General features: G+C 37.6%; 1 protein-coding gene across 6 annotated transcripts in view; it reads left to right on the forward strand.

Moving 5' to 3' along the window:
- Positions 1–15,101, forward strand: part of LOC109858125 (trehalase) — a 57,686-nt gene extending 42,585 nt beyond the window's left edge. For 5 of the 6 annotated variants that reach the window (XM_020435071.1, XM_020435075.1, XM_020435076.1 and 2 more), the window contains 5 exons: positions 3,205–3,987; positions 4,303–4,436; positions 5,303–5,856; positions 6,080–6,324; positions 11,039–15,101. In XM_020435071.1, the coding sequence (XP_020290660.1) occupies positions 3,205–3,987; positions 4,303–4,436; positions 5,303–5,856; positions 6,080–6,324; positions 11,039–11,183 (1,861 nt within the window). In that variant the 3' untranslated portion in view covers positions 11,184–15,101. Of the gene's footprint in view, positions 1–3,204; positions 3,988–4,302; positions 4,437–5,302; positions 5,857–6,079; positions 6,330–6,505; positions 7,239–11,038 lie in introns of those variants that run through there. The other variant, XM_020435077.1, reaches the window with a different exon arrangement.
- The last annotated feature ends 684 nt before the right edge of the window (positions 15,102–15,785 follow it).

Genomic DNA, 15,785 nt, shown 5'->3' on the forward strand with positions numbered 1-15,785 from the left:
TAAATAATAATTATATACTTGTTATATATATTTATTTAATTATATATAATTTTACAATATATAAATATATATTGCCATGGAGTTACTTGAATTGTCAGCAAACTCTGACGCAATACTTGAAATCGCGTTCGATTAATTAAACCAACGTGTAATTAAAACGGTATATCGACAACGCGCGATCTGACATCGCCGATGATACGATTTCACGATCACGTGCGTCAAATAAAATAAAATGTTTCTTTTTATCAATCGCGATTATTATTTCTTCCGATACTCTTTGGTACACAACGTATTGACGTCAAAACAATTACTGATACGCGCTTAATTATCGATGTATTATTGATAAAGATACATAAACAATAATTAAAACTTATTATATCTCTATATGTTTAAATTAGGTTATCGTGTAAGATCGAACACAGCGATAATTAGCGATATAGTATAAATGTGGTCAAAGACGTTTTGCGCGAAAACATTGGTACGCTTGATAAAGAAACGTAAATTATTGTATTCGCATTTATTCAAACAGAATTATTGTAAATTTTTATCGAGCAGCATCAAAACTTTGACGCGACTACCAAGAATTTGCAAACAAAAAAAACGTATTTCTATATAAAACTTCATTTTGCATATACTTTCAACAAACATCTCAACGCGCGCATCTTATTTCCGTGTAACGTAACGGAATAATATCATTCGCTAAGTGACGCAAATAACTAAATTACGCCACCATCATATTAGGTATGCGTTTAAAATGTATTAGCATAGATAGTCCGGCAACAGACGGTTTGTAAAAATCAAATATATCCTTGTACTAAAATCTTTGTAAAAGAAGATGAAAAAGTGGATGAGACGTGCTTTAAAAAAATATCGACAATAATAACGCGGATAATTTTTTTTTTTTTTTTTTTATCACGTTTTTTCGCAACATTTGTAAAACGCGAAACGTTCTCGAGGATGCGTGCAATAATCTCTCAAGATAATTAGTAAAAAAAACCATCATTATTACGTAATTTCAGATTAATATGATCGGTATTTCGAAATTTGATCTTTGTATACATAGAACCTGTATTTTTTTTTCGCTGAGAATTTGCGTAATCTCGTTTTGCACGCAACATAAAAGAGACGTGCGCGCGCTCGTTTTTTTTCACAAAGAGTAGGAAAATTACCTGCTATCGCGGCAAACGGGACACACACACAGCTATTGCGCGCGAGGTATTGGGAAAATGATGGAATGAGGTGGCACATCTCGCGATTCAACTAATCGTCTCCACGCATTCCGTCACGCGAGCTACTACGACTTCGTTCTTTCCACACGCGGAATTGTTTGACTTTATTATCGGTGATCAACTTTGGCGCGAGAAGCGCGCCGTAAAAAGAGAAGCACGTGTTTCTTTCGAGATAACATGCGGAATGGATTTTCGGTATCAAAGACCTTTCTTTCGTTTGAAGTCGCGCATCTTCACACGTACATACGAATCGTAACCCCCCCTTGGTTCGTACACGCGAATCCGAGATATCACCAGAAATATAAGGCCGATACGAGCCATTCGCAGAATGTTTGTGCGGAAACTAAGCGTGTACATATATATATATATATACATGTAACGAACTATACTTATAAATTTAGCAAATCTAGCATCCCGTATGATTTTAAGAATTGAGATTTTCAATTCAAAAAATACTTGTAAAAATTTATAAGTATAGTTCGTTACATGTATATATATATATATATGTACACGCTTAGTTTCCGCACAAACATTCTGCGAATGGCTCGTATCGGCCTTATATTTCTGTTGACAATTTCACGAGCGTTAAATCTTCCGAGATATCACGTTCGGCACGTACCGAGATTAGTGAAAAAACAATATCTTTAAACGGAACAAGGAAAAAAACAAAGAGTTTTATCGAGTTGAAGAAGCAGCAGTGACTTTTTGCTGATTTAAATGCATACGCTCTCTATATATAGAAATAAAAAGTAAAAAATAAAATAAATATAAATATTGTACATTTTGTGTGTGTGATACATATATACACACAATTCTACAATATGTTTATATTTATTGTATATTATTTATTTTATTATTGTATATTATTCGCGCTTCCCGCGTTTATTCTGGGATTTTAATAAACCATAAAAAAATTAAGTTGGAGCTTTATGGGACTTAATGACAGTTATTACGAACATGCGTTCTTCTCGTTCAGATGATTCGCGTTCAAACGCGTTCTTTTACGAGCTCTGATCTAATCCTCTTTGTCGGTACGAAGGTGTGTATCCGGAAGTGAATCAGAATACTTACAGATCATAGGAAAAAAAAAATAAGACAATGTAATAATAAGACAATGTAACTGTGAGGTGACTTAGCACTGTGTTAATCAGGCGTGTAATCATTCGCACATGTCTCGGCGTCTCGTTGATGTTATTTACAAGAGGAAAAAACGGACTGACTAATTAAAAGTGCTATTTTGCAATTAGGAATTACAATGCTTTTAGTTCTCTCTTGTGCGCGATGAGAAGACTTACACGATTCTTCGAAAAACTCGCACGTTCTAAAGTATCTCCGGACTCGGTTGGAGGTCGAGACATTGGTCTGGATGTCGATCCAACCGCGACAACCGCAAATAAACGTTTCTCGTGAAAATCTCACTATGCCACTATTTCGAACGCATTGGCTTTCATTCGACATATTCATAAAAACTTTATTATAAAATTTTATTATAAAATGTTATTTTATAATACAATTGTTTTTTTAAATTAATATTTACGATATCGATGACATGATTTTTCACGAACACACACTAAACATTAGCGTTTTTTTTTTTTTTTTTTTAATCTCTTATCGCAGTTGACTTCGCACTGTAGTAAAAAGAGCTTCAAAACCACGAATTTTACCACACACTATGATCCTGTAAAATTAAAAATGTTTAAAAGAGATATTCTCTCTCTTTTTATTATATTGATAAGATGTATAATCTCTTTATACAAGGTCTTCCTCTCTCTCTTCAGAGAAGTCGTAAGACTTTTTATTTCGGTGCAAAGTCGAGTCATTGTTACTATTTTCCCTTTATTACTCACAACCAAAAATAGCGACCGGTTAAGCCAACGAGAGACTTTGATCTCGTTGGAAGATCCGATCGCGCGCGATCGCGAGAATCTCTCCGTCTCGAACGTGCCAAAAGTAGCCATGTACCGTGCCTTTCCAGTGAGGTATACTGCCACGGCGATCTGCTGCACACGATACAGATGGCCGGCGTGTACAAGGACTCGAAGGAGTTCGTCGACATGAAAATGAAGCGGCCGCCGAACGAGACGCTGGCGGCGTTTCGTACCTTTATGAAGAGATTCAAGCAGAAACCTCCTAAGCCTGAAGTGGAGAAGTTCGTCAATGACACGTTCGAGCCGCCCGGCTACGAGTTCGAGGACTGGGATCCGGCCGATTGGAAGCCGAATCCAAAGTTCCTGGAGAAGATCGAGGACGACGAGCTGCGAAAGTTCGGCTCGGACCTCAATCACATATGGAAGATGCTGGGCAGAAAGATGAAGGACGACGTGAGAGACAACGAGGAGCTATACTCCATCATTTACGTGCCGAATCCGGTGATCGTACCGGGTGGCAGATTCCGCGAGTTCTACTACTGGGACTCGTACTGGATTATTAAAGGTCTGCTGCTGTCGGAGATGCGAAACACCGTGAAGGGTATGCTGAACAATTTCGTGTCGATCGTGGACAAGATCGGTTTCATACCGAACGGCGGTAGAGTCTATTACATGATGCGCTCGCATCCGCCGTTGTTGACGTCGATGGTGGAGGAGTATCTGAAGGATAGCCACGACTACGACTGGCTGAAAGAGAATCTCTGGCTGCTGGAGAAGGAATTCGACTTTTGGATGACTAACCGAACGGTGGAGATCGAGAAGGACGGAATAAACTACACACTCGCAAGATACTACGAAGAGTCGTCAGGTCCTCGACCGGAATCCTATAAGTGAGTATATCGACTTTCGTGTTTGTGCGGTAGCGAAAGAATGACGAAGCACACGTTAAGAACAGCTAGTGATTTATGAGTCGGGGAAAAACACATGATGTTCTTTTAAATGTCCAGATATCTTCTTCTTTTTTTTTTTTTTTTTTGCGTTCGTTGTTCTTGTGTTGAATTGTTAAATATATTTTTCCGAACGTATTTTGCTTAATGTATACACACAACTATAAAAACTTAAAAAAATAATTACATTGACAAAAAGCATCTCACTTTTTATCGATTTCGGTGTTTTAACGTCGCGATTCTGATTGATGATATCAGGGAGGACTATCTGACGGGCCAAAGTTTTCGAACTTTCGAAGAGAAAGACAATTATTACGCAGAATTGAAAACAGCGGCCGAGTCCGGATGGGATTTTTCCAGTCGATGGTTCGTGCTCGAGGGTACCAACAAGGGTAATTATCATTTATTGCTTTCCGCGCGATCTAGAAAATAGAACTTTCTCGTTTTTTGATTGATGAGCGACATTAGGCACAACAACGTACAATATTGACAAGAGACTTAGTACTGCTGCCTCTGATAAAAAAAAAAAAAAAAAAACCGGATAAAGACGCGCGATATTGTTGCCGAGGCAACAGAAAAATAACTCACGTCCAATTACAGGCTTGTGAAAAAAATCACTTGCGTCTATAAGAAAAAAAAAAAAAAAAACAGATTATTTATACGTGCGAAAAAAACTTTTTATGTAGCGTCATTTTGTTTGTTCGCATCCAAGTTTTTATTTTCATCTATCCGACGAGATGATCGTCTGAAGCTGATATATTCGATACCGCGGAGAACTGAAAATAATCATCAGCTTATCTTGTTTAGTCGCCATAATTTTTTTTTATGGATGGAAACTGTTATAAAGTTGCAATTATACAATATGGGCAACACACACCTACGCGCACAATTATCCCGCTACGTACTATTCCACATTAAACACCGTATCTTCAATGAGATCAGCGCGCGGCTCAAGGTCCCTCGTCTCGTTTCCTAAGTGAAAGCTCCCCCGGATCGTCCGGTAACTTTTTAAAATTCAATTTCGTATAATTCGCACGAGTTGCAAAATCACACATCGGGAATTCGGTTGAATTGCGTGCCATTTAAGATTCGAGTTGCCCCGCCTTGCTCGACGCACACCTTGAATTAGGAACTGTTTAGCATTTCAAAAATCGTTGTGCGAACTTTATATATTCAAAAAACAACACGCGACTCAAAAGCAAGAGCGAATGTAAGACCGAATCGTGAAGATTAAACAACGGGGTTGGGCGGGTTCCAGGTAATCTGACGAATCTCAAGACCAGATCGATAATCCCGGTCGATTTGAACACCATGGTATATCGAAACGCCGTGCTGCTGGCGAAGTACAATCGTCATTTGGGCAACGAGACAAAGGCCGCGTATTACACCGACATCGCCGAGAAATGGAAGGAGGCGATCAGAGCGGTGCTGTGGCACGAGGAGGTGGGCGCCTGGTTGGATTACGATATTTTGAACGACATCAAGAGAGATTACTTCTATCCGACCAATATCATCCCGCTCTGGGTGGACTGCTACGACACGTCGAAGAGATCGGAATACGTGTCGAAGGTGCTCAAGTATCTCGAGAAGAATCAGATTATGCTGAATCACGGCGGTATACCAACGACGCTGCAACACTCCGGTGAACAGTGGGACTATCCCAACGCCTGGCCGCCCCTCCAGTATTTCTTTATTATGTCGCTGGACAACACGGGCGATCCTTGGGCGCAGAGACTGGCCTACGAAATCAGCCAGAGATGGGTCCGCAGTAACTACAAGGCTTTTAACGAGACGCACAGCATGTACGAGAAGGTAAAGATTTCGCGATGAGAAAATGAAACAAAAATATCTTCTTCTCTCTCTGTATTCAACAATGTTGACAAATGAAATTTATATTTACTTCGAACGCTATGTTTTAAGTACAATAAAAAAATCGTTTTCCACGTTGATTGATTTAACTTGCGAACAATTTCGCGGTAGATCTCTCGGGGATAGTCTAAACCAGGGGAAAATGGGGAAATTTTTTTGATTGCAGTACGACGCGACCGTTTCGGGCGGGCACGGTACCGGAGGTGAGTACGAGGTGCAGCTCGGTTTCGGCTGGTCGAACGGAGTCGTTATGGATCTGCTGGATAAGTACGGTAACAAGTTGACCGCGGAGGATTACTTCTCGCCAGACTTGGTCGAGAACGCGGCACCACCGCAGGTCGTCTCGACGGCCGGTCAAATGCTGACCGGGCTTTTAGCTCTCGTCATATCGCTAGCGGCAGGATTTATAGGGTGAGGTGAGTGTATCAAAGATAGAGAAAGTACTTTCCGTCGCAATGGAATAAAAAATGCTTACATTTGAAATCTCGCTTATTATTGTCGCTCTTTTTTTTCTTTGTTCTAATAAATTCAACATTTAATAAATTCACATGTGTGTATTAAAAAAATTGTTTTTGTTTGCTTTCTGTTTCAGATATCCACGTGATCTAAGTCAACTAGGATAAAATATTCGCGAAAAGACACGTTAGAAAAAAAAAAAAAAAGAAAGATCGATTTACACAAGTAGCCATCAATCGATCTAAATAATACTGTCTCTTCCTCGTTCGTCCGGTTTGTGCGATTTAATGAATCGGACGATTGACGAAGAGGAATCGTGTAACGGGTAAAAAAAAAAAAGGGACCAAATAGAAGCAAGTGCGGGCACTGTTCTTCTTATGGATATTATTATACACTAATAGGACACATCGAGTGTGCGAGAGGGCCTCATATGGGTCTTTTCTTTTTTTTTTATTTTTTTTTATTTTATTTTTTTTTTATTCTTGCCACACGTGCTTCCAAAGAATTATTTTATAAGCACACAGAATATATTTTTTTAACGGTATTACGTCGCTTTTATATAAAGAAAAAGAGAACTTGTCAGAAGGGACACGAATCTTTTATTAGCCAGCGATACTCGCGATATATTGTCGATACTTATACTCAATGGCTTAGATTCTTTATAATTAACGTGCAATTTATCATTCCACTCCAACTTTATCGAGAAGATTGCGCTTGTAGTACGAGTGATATAGATTTTTTCCTCGAACCTTATCATTTTCAGAACTATATATATCGCTAGTATACGCCTAAAAGTAACATAACACTTGCCTTTTTAGTTGTGTAAAAAATAAGATTTAGATACGTTTATTTATATAAAAAAAAAAAAATAAAAACATCGTGGCCCTTCTCGCTGACGGATTACGTAAGACAGAATTTATTAATTACTATATATATAAACGATCATCTGTATTACTTAATCGTTTCATCAGATATGTGCTGTCACGAGGGATATTCTGTGATTATTTAACGAACTACTTCGCTGGTCGAATTTCGTTTCTAGTATCCTTCTACCGCAGGAATCTATAGATCTATAGGTCTGAAAAAAAACCTTGGAAATACCGCAGGTGATTTCTCTTGACTTTAGCCGCCTAAGCCGATTTACGTGTTATTTTATTTTGAGATTAGCCGTTAATTACTGTGCTAGTATTATTAGCTGTTAGATAAATTATTATGACGTATACATAGATATGTAACATGTATAACAAACGAAAAACATAATCGGCGTCTCTAGAGAGACGGTCCGTAAAAAAGGTTCCTCGAAAAGGAAGAGGACGAGAGAGCTGTCGGAAGGTGCGATGAGAAAAGGTTTAGAAAAACAAAACAAAACTTCGGCAAGACTAGTTTACGAATAAAACGAAGAAGAAAGATTCCGCTTTCTCTTTTCGCGAAAGAGCAGCGGACTCATCTAGTCAGTTTATTGTGTACGACGCTACCTTTATTTTTTTTTACGAACCGCAATGGCGCGATGGCGAAGGTTGAGAGCGTCGCGCGCTGAAATATTAGTCCTTCACAACCTTCGACGTTACTTTTTGAACGGTGCCTTAAATATAAAACACGAGAAGGAGCAGTTAGGACAAAACGTTTAAACGAGTTGAGGGAAACACAAGATGTGTATATGTAGCAGTGGACAATGGACAGACAGTCCGTTGACAGCGGTTGACACGTCCACACAACGATGACAGATAGTTTGCTTCCAATTCGCGAATTGCCGCTTGTATATTTTATAATCCTCCCTTGTTCGTTCGTGACAATTTATATTCCCTTTGTAGTAAATCTGTGAACATTCGTACGACACACAACACACACACACACACACACACACACACACACACACACACACACACACGTATACGTACTATATTTTTAAAGCGAAAAACGTTAGAGCTATGATCTCGCGAATTATTATTACTATTACTATTATTATTATTACTATTATTATTATTATATATCTACATATTCTTCGAATCTATTGAATAGATTCTAATGAACAAAAATAAAACATAAGAGAAATAGAAAAATATACACAAATATAAACAAACAACGTTACTCTGTTATATATTTTTTATTAAAAGACATTTTTTTGTGAAAAGATGAGGAGATGCGAAGGTTCAATTATGTGTGTATATGCAAAATACGCAGTTATATTTTTTTTTTGTTTTTTTACATATAAGTCTCTCGTACGGACTTACGCCGTATTACGGTGCGTTTGTACATAAATGGAATTTTGTAACTCTCGCTGTTTCTCGAGTTAACATTAACGAGCCCGCCGATTATTACTTTTTAGTTGCATAACATTTCAGCCCAACACAGAGACACTACGATAATACGTCGTACACCACATGTAGGTATACACAAACATTATCGTGTTTTTTATCTTTCTCGCAAAACCAAAATAGAGCATGAGTGTTTCAGCCGCAGTAGTTTGATAATCTTTTGAAGGCGATCACTTTTTATCAAATAAGTATTGTTCGTTTTGTTTTTTTGTTTTTTTTTTTTTATCTACTTTTATAGAGCGCGAACGCGCGCGAATGTGTTACGCACGGTTCCTTGCATCCAAGTCCACGTCCTTGTGTGCGACAACTTTTATAATAAAAATAAATAAATCGAATTATCCTATCCTGCGATATTACACGTAAACTTTTTATCCCGCAACGGTACAGTTGTTTCCCGATCTCCCGATATTGCATGTGACCATTTCTTAATCCTGTAAACACAATAATACTTCGGAGTATTACAAAGAGAAAGAGACTTACAGATATATATATTTGGAACTAGATTGGATAAACGCTCACCTCCCCTCTCGTTTTGTTCGGAAAGTTTGGTAAGTTTACGCCCGATTTACAACCGGATGTCTACACATCGACGATGAGTATTAATTGTAAAAACACAAATCATTTGGGCGAATTTATAAAGAAACAATAGTCTCTGTGCGAGTCTCAATGTCGCAAATCAAAAGTATAATAATTGTACGTAATGAATTTTAATTATTTGTTGAAAGAGAAAGACACTTTTATAAATAATTAAAAATAAAATTCAATAACAGTCGCACAGGTGTGTCTTTTTTTGACGTTTTGAGACAAGAACGTCATTGTTCATTTGCAAGGATGCCTCTTTCAATAGATGGCAGTCGGGAGTCTTTGTTACTGCAATAATTATTGCTCCGTCCCGCTGCGCGAGTGGAAGTTTTCACGCGCAGCAAGTCGTCTTCGATGGTGCTTAGCCTACCGTCAATAGTAATTACGCAGATAGCGGTCGAGTCTATGATGATTATACAGGGTGACACAAAAGACGCGTACACGGAAAGACGGAGAATTATTCTGAAGGTTTTGAAAGTTAATTCTGTCAAAAAGTAAGAAATTCAATCCAAGAAAAAGAAGCTACAAAACTGGAAAAAAAAAAAAAAAAAAAAAAACAAACGTCTACACAAAGTCAAAATTTTTCAAATGTCTCGTTTTTAGAAATTTTCGGGTAAGAAGTTGTGTGTGAAAATACGTATGTTACACACTGCGACTTGTAAAATGTTGTAATTATCTCAATTTGTTTACTTCATTTGGAACGGAAATCAATCGATCGTGTGAAATCAAAAATATATTTCACGGGCTAAAATTCTGTAGCGAGATCTCGAACGAAACAACACAGATTAATTGGCGCATCGAACGATGAGTGTATTTTCGAGATACTTGCATATCTCTCGCAGTTCCACGGAACACTGACACGCTACATCACGACGTTATCGCGATGAGGTGTGATGAGACTACTAGCCGTAATCGTCAATATATGTTCTCGTGAAGGTACCGATACAATTACCAGCGTGTGCACGTGGTGCGGTGCAGAGAGAAAGAGGAGGAAACGAATGGCCGCCAGAGCGAACATATACACGTGATGTAGGCGTGATTGCGTTTGCCATTCAGGCTTTTTGCGCAAATTCCCGCCGACATTAGATCGCGCTCAAGGACCGATTCGTGCATCGGTGCAAACGCGGCAATTATATATATAGCATTGATAAAACCGCACAGAGTAAAACCAATTGCGTTTTTGGACGCAGGATTGATTGACACAATAACGAATTACTTAAAAACTTTTGCGAGAATGCGCCTGGTCTGATGATGAAACACACAAGATACGCGCAAGAAAACACTTTGAAAACATGTGACAGCAATTGAAAAGTAGCGCTTGAAGATTGCGATTTTTGTTGAGGGAAATCAGTTTTTGCGTGTTAACCAAGATGTAATTCAATTTTCTCGGAAAAAAAAAAAACAAATTGACAGTTGAAATTCAAACAAAATACCGCGATAACGCGTTGTCACTTTGCACACACGATATTGCGCGATAAATGCACATTGTGATAACTGCGGTAATGCGGAATTCTTAAAGATCTGTCGAACACACACTTATCTGTTTAAGCGAACTGATTGCAATTTTTCACGAAGATAAAATGCGGTATTTCCAATGTACGTAGTCGTTAAAACAATTAGTGGTAAAATCCACAACTGCGGAATTTTACAAAAAGATAAGCGCACACGATAGACATAAACCTAAGAAATGCGAATTCTCTCTTTAAATTTCTATAAATCTTGTATGATTCACGCAATCCATATCGATTATTGTTTTCTTGTTGTTTACGCAGGATGGTCGTGTACAAGAGGCGGCATTATTACGCGCCCGGTCCGTCGACATTGCCGAACAAGAGGAAAGGAGGATTGTCGAGCGGCAGCAACCTGTACCGGAAGCGGATCGCATACACCGAGCTGAAGGATATGAACAACGATTGATGACCGCTCATGTTTTAGACCGTATATCGATTTCTTACATGACTAGAGTGAAGGAAGAGTGCGCGCATACACGTGTATATAGGAGACGGGAAATGGAGCGACCGACGAAAGACGGAGGAGGAAGCGCCGAGGATGAAGTTGGCAATGAGATCACCGGCGTTATGAGACACGCCAGCGTGGAGAGAATTAAACGATACGCCCAACGATAGTGTTCTATTGTATAGAAACGAGCTGGAACGAGAAACTGATTGGAATAGAACGTGGGCGGTTCGCCGAAAGAGAACACACACAAGTAGTGTGTTCGACGGTGAAACTACGTGACACATTAGTTCTGGGCGAGGTCTTCCACATCAGGCTGCGAGATCACGCCAGCGACCGGAATGACAAACGTGCAGGATCCAGAAGACATGACCAAAGTTCGAGAGTCGCTTTCCGTCTAATGGCTCTCTTATTGCACTCAGATACAAAGCAAGACGAGGCAGAGAAAGAAAGAAAGAAATAGAGAAGCAAGAATAGATGTACCATTTAGTGTAAAAAATCAGAGTCCGAATGTGTGTGTGTGTTTTTTTTTCTTGTGTATGTGAGACGCGAGCTTTTAAAATACGGCCCATCCCGGCGGTAAGCAGGATTTTCGTTTTGTGATTTAGCGAGGTATCGAACGGTGAGAAAGGTGGTGGAAATTTTTGTAAATTTATTCAAACAACCGCGCGAAAACGTCAAGGGATTTAAGCGGGATTTAAGCAGGATCTCTTTGAATATGAATTGGAACGAAAAAGAACTCTCTTAGATATCAGCGATACGTTAACTTCGATTGTTTCTAAGATGATGTTTAAACGCGCGAAATCAAGATAAAACGAACGACCAATTCAAACGTAAAGCTAACCTCCACGGTGCCATTCAAAATATTATATATAAATATTGTACATATATACGGAAATTCTGCACAATTGTCAGATCCAGTAACTTTTGTCACAACGAGAAAGAAAAAGAGTGAGAGAGAGAGAGAGAGAGAAAGCGCGCGCATGCGGGGCTTTGCGAGTAAGTACGACGCTTATATAAATTACTCGCGATTTTATAACGAAGGACGGGACGATTGATGTGAAATACAAATAAAAACCAATAGGCAATGAACTCTGTTATTTGCAAACATGAACGATTAATCGAATGCATGCGAAAATGCAAGATTAACGCGTGTATGAATGTGATTAAATATTAATGTTTATAGATGAAGTTACGTGTGGAAGATATCGTGTGAATTATAATTATAAATTATATATATATGTATATTTAGATGAATGTAGATAGAGCGAATCACTGACGACACCAGAGATAGATCATTGAGGATAATGTTGTATTTTTGCTGATATTTTTATAAAACCGAGCGAGAACGAGCGTTTTTACTCCTTCCCTCCCTCGCGTTATTTAGCGACCAATTTTGCGGGCGTTCGCTGTACGCTGAGTAAAAAATCGAAACATACATGTGCCGTGTACGACAGTTTGTTTATTTTTTTAATCATCCGTGATACGAAAACGACGCGGTGTGTGCAAGAGGTCGAAAGTTCCTTTGCCAATCTCTCGGTAGAGCTCTTTCGCGCGCTCAACTAGTTTTATTCTATTTAAAAAGTTGATTGATTTTACGGTATTTATATTTTGTTGTTTTTTCTTCTTTTTTTTTTTTTTTTTAAGTGTGCAGTAAGGCTTCGTAGAATTATTCTAGAGCTGTCAGAGAAGAGTTTGTTAAGCGCGAGTGTAAAATTTAATTGCGTCTGTACGTGTAACTTTGCTCTCTCGTTACATAGTTTTTTTTTCTTTTTTTGTTTTTTAAGCGAGCGCGACAAACAATCGTCGTAATCTTTCGCGATATAGAGCGCTTTTCGATGACGTCGTAGATATCGGTCGAGTTGTTGTGTATAGATGTGCGTGTTAGATAATAAACAAAAAGAAACAAATCTTATTTCTGGCCAGCGTGTGATACGAGAGTACCTGGTTTATTTACGACGTACTCGAAGAAAGTCTCCGAACACGCATTGTACATATATACATACACGAAACTTGTGAGTTTAAGAACGATTCGAGAATTTTGCGACCTAAATAATAATATTGCAAATAACTATTTATACATAACAATAATAATTAATAACAACAACAACAATATATAGAAATAATACGTGGGGTAAAAATATATCTGACTGTAGTGTTGTAAGCGAAAGATTTATAGCACATATACAAAAAATAATTCTTTCCTACTTTCTTTGGTGTATTCTTTTTATGTTGTATATATACAAAGAATGTCAATAAATATCTATTTTATCTGTATTATTTTTTTGCATATGAACTTTTTGGACGTGGAGTCTTTTTTTATTCGTCGTAAATAAATTGCCGTACACGACGCACTCGGATGTCCGGGAATGAGGTGAAGTGAATTATTTAACATTTTTGGGCGAGAATCACAAAACGAACGAGAATCTCGACTCACGCAATCGAGAGCGGCGACTTTGTTGTAGAGAAATCGCCGAGTTTGATCGTAAATAGAATATTCTGGCGCCATGCTTGCTATGATCCTTGCTCTTGTTGCCGTCTGCTTATTTTTAGACCGTCTCAGTTGCGCATACGTGTGTACATACATACATACGTATACGGATCGTGGCACGTGGTGCATCAGAAGAAGAGTGAGCATGCGAATCTAGAAACGATGTTGCGCAATAATCAATCGGTTGATTGGAAAAACGGTCCTACCGAATCGTTCGAAGAAACGTAAGCTTTAGGTTTCATCTTAGTATTATTAGTGCGTATCTCTTCCTCCTAGATAATTTATTTAATCCAGCAACTCTCGATTAAATCCTCGCGACGAGAATGAAAGAAAAAAAAAAGACAATTGTTATTAGTAATACACATAGAACATTCAATTTGTTTTTGAACGTAGCAAATGTCTTTGGTCACAAGTGCACACGTAGTTTTATATAGTTTTTTTTTAATTATACGGAATCAATTGAAATATTCTTGATACTCTAACTGCGGCGCAGTCTGTTGCATCGAGTCGTTTTACAGTTTGATCTTGAAATGAAATTGTTTGCGTTTGTAAGTAACGATGCGAATGTAAAACAATGATAATAAACGTATTAGCACACGCGAAGGATTATACACATATACTAATATCGAAGTAAACTCATCTAAAAATTTTTATTGTATAATGTGTATTATATCTAATAATATTCTCTTTGGAAGAAGAGTGAATTATAATCCGCAAGGAAGTGCGCATTTTAAAATTGCTTAATTGTATGAGTAATTTATCTTGTGCTTCTGTGAAGTGTGCAAGAAATATCTCGAACGCTTGCTTATCAAATTCGACGAAAACTCGAGAGAACGAGCGAGCGCTATTGTTTTTCTTACGATCGTTTACATAGAAACTATAACACGAAACTGATACGTGATGCCATAAAGAGTGTAGCGCGTATGTAATAAAAAGCTTTATCGGTATGTGTAATAAACATAGCGATTAGATATGCATGTTGAAAGATTAATTTATGAAATAATTGCGAGGTGAGAGAATTAATCGGTGTTTGTACGACAAAGACCAAGTTGCAAGTAAATGATATCTCATCTTAGATATACGCCACTTCGAAGAAAGCGTTTCTATTTGTAATGTACATAAAAAAAAAAAAAAAACACATGCGTGCGACGAAATTCGCATTACGGTCGAAAAAAAAAAATTAAAAGTGATAATATTAAATTCAATTATTCCTATTAAATAAATTTTTCTTCACTTGCTGATATTGTTTTCTAATTGATGCGCGTTACTAGAGTTTTATAGGCTTTTTTATATCAAATACACGCCAATTTTTATCTGGCAAAGCAAATAAATTTTTATCAAACGTATTTCATAAGATACAGAGAGAGAGAGAGAGAGAGAGAGAGAGAGAGAGAAAAAAATGATTACAGATTGATGACGTGTAAGAATGTTCACATTTTGAAAATGTAAAAATGCGAATTTTTCAGTCGCACTCTCTTTAAATAATAAATAAGCGATGATACAACTAGAAACTAACGCAGATTGTAGAATATTTATGTATTATATGTACACTTGAAAAATAATTGTGATACTTGGAAATAAGCAGGTACGTTTCCGTTTGATCTACTCCTTGCATTCAGATTTTCTTCTTTCTATCCGCGTAGCGGCGAAGTCCCGATTCAGTTGTATCTCTAAAAACTCTCGACTGGTGATAGAAAATATTTTTTTTTTATTATTGTTAAGTTACAAACGCACAAAGGAGATCACACATTGCTCCGCAATTCTTTGTGATCATCTCGATAGAAGAAAAGAGGAGACAAAAGTATATATATATAAAATATACGTATATACGTTAATGTGTAAATACACATAATAATATATATTTATGTATTATTACACATATTTTCTATATTTGTTTCGTATTCAGTGCCTTTTCAACTAACGCTATTTGTTACTTGGTATAAAACTTACAAATTTAGTACTTGTTTTTTTTTCTCAATGTGTTCCGTACCCATCTGTACGGACGTTCGACGGTAATCTGTCGCAAAGAGGTAAGTGACATTACACAACATTAACGCTGTGGTTAAATAAAT

Source organism: Pseudomyrmex gracilis, unplaced genomic scaffold (assembly GCF_002006095.1).
Source record: "Pseudomyrmex gracilis isolate BER0280 unplaced genomic scaffold, ASM200609v1 scaffold_189, whole genome shotgun sequence".
NCBI classification, from domain to species: domain Eukaryota; kingdom Metazoa; phylum Arthropoda; class Insecta; order Hymenoptera; family Formicidae; genus Pseudomyrmex; species Pseudomyrmex gracilis.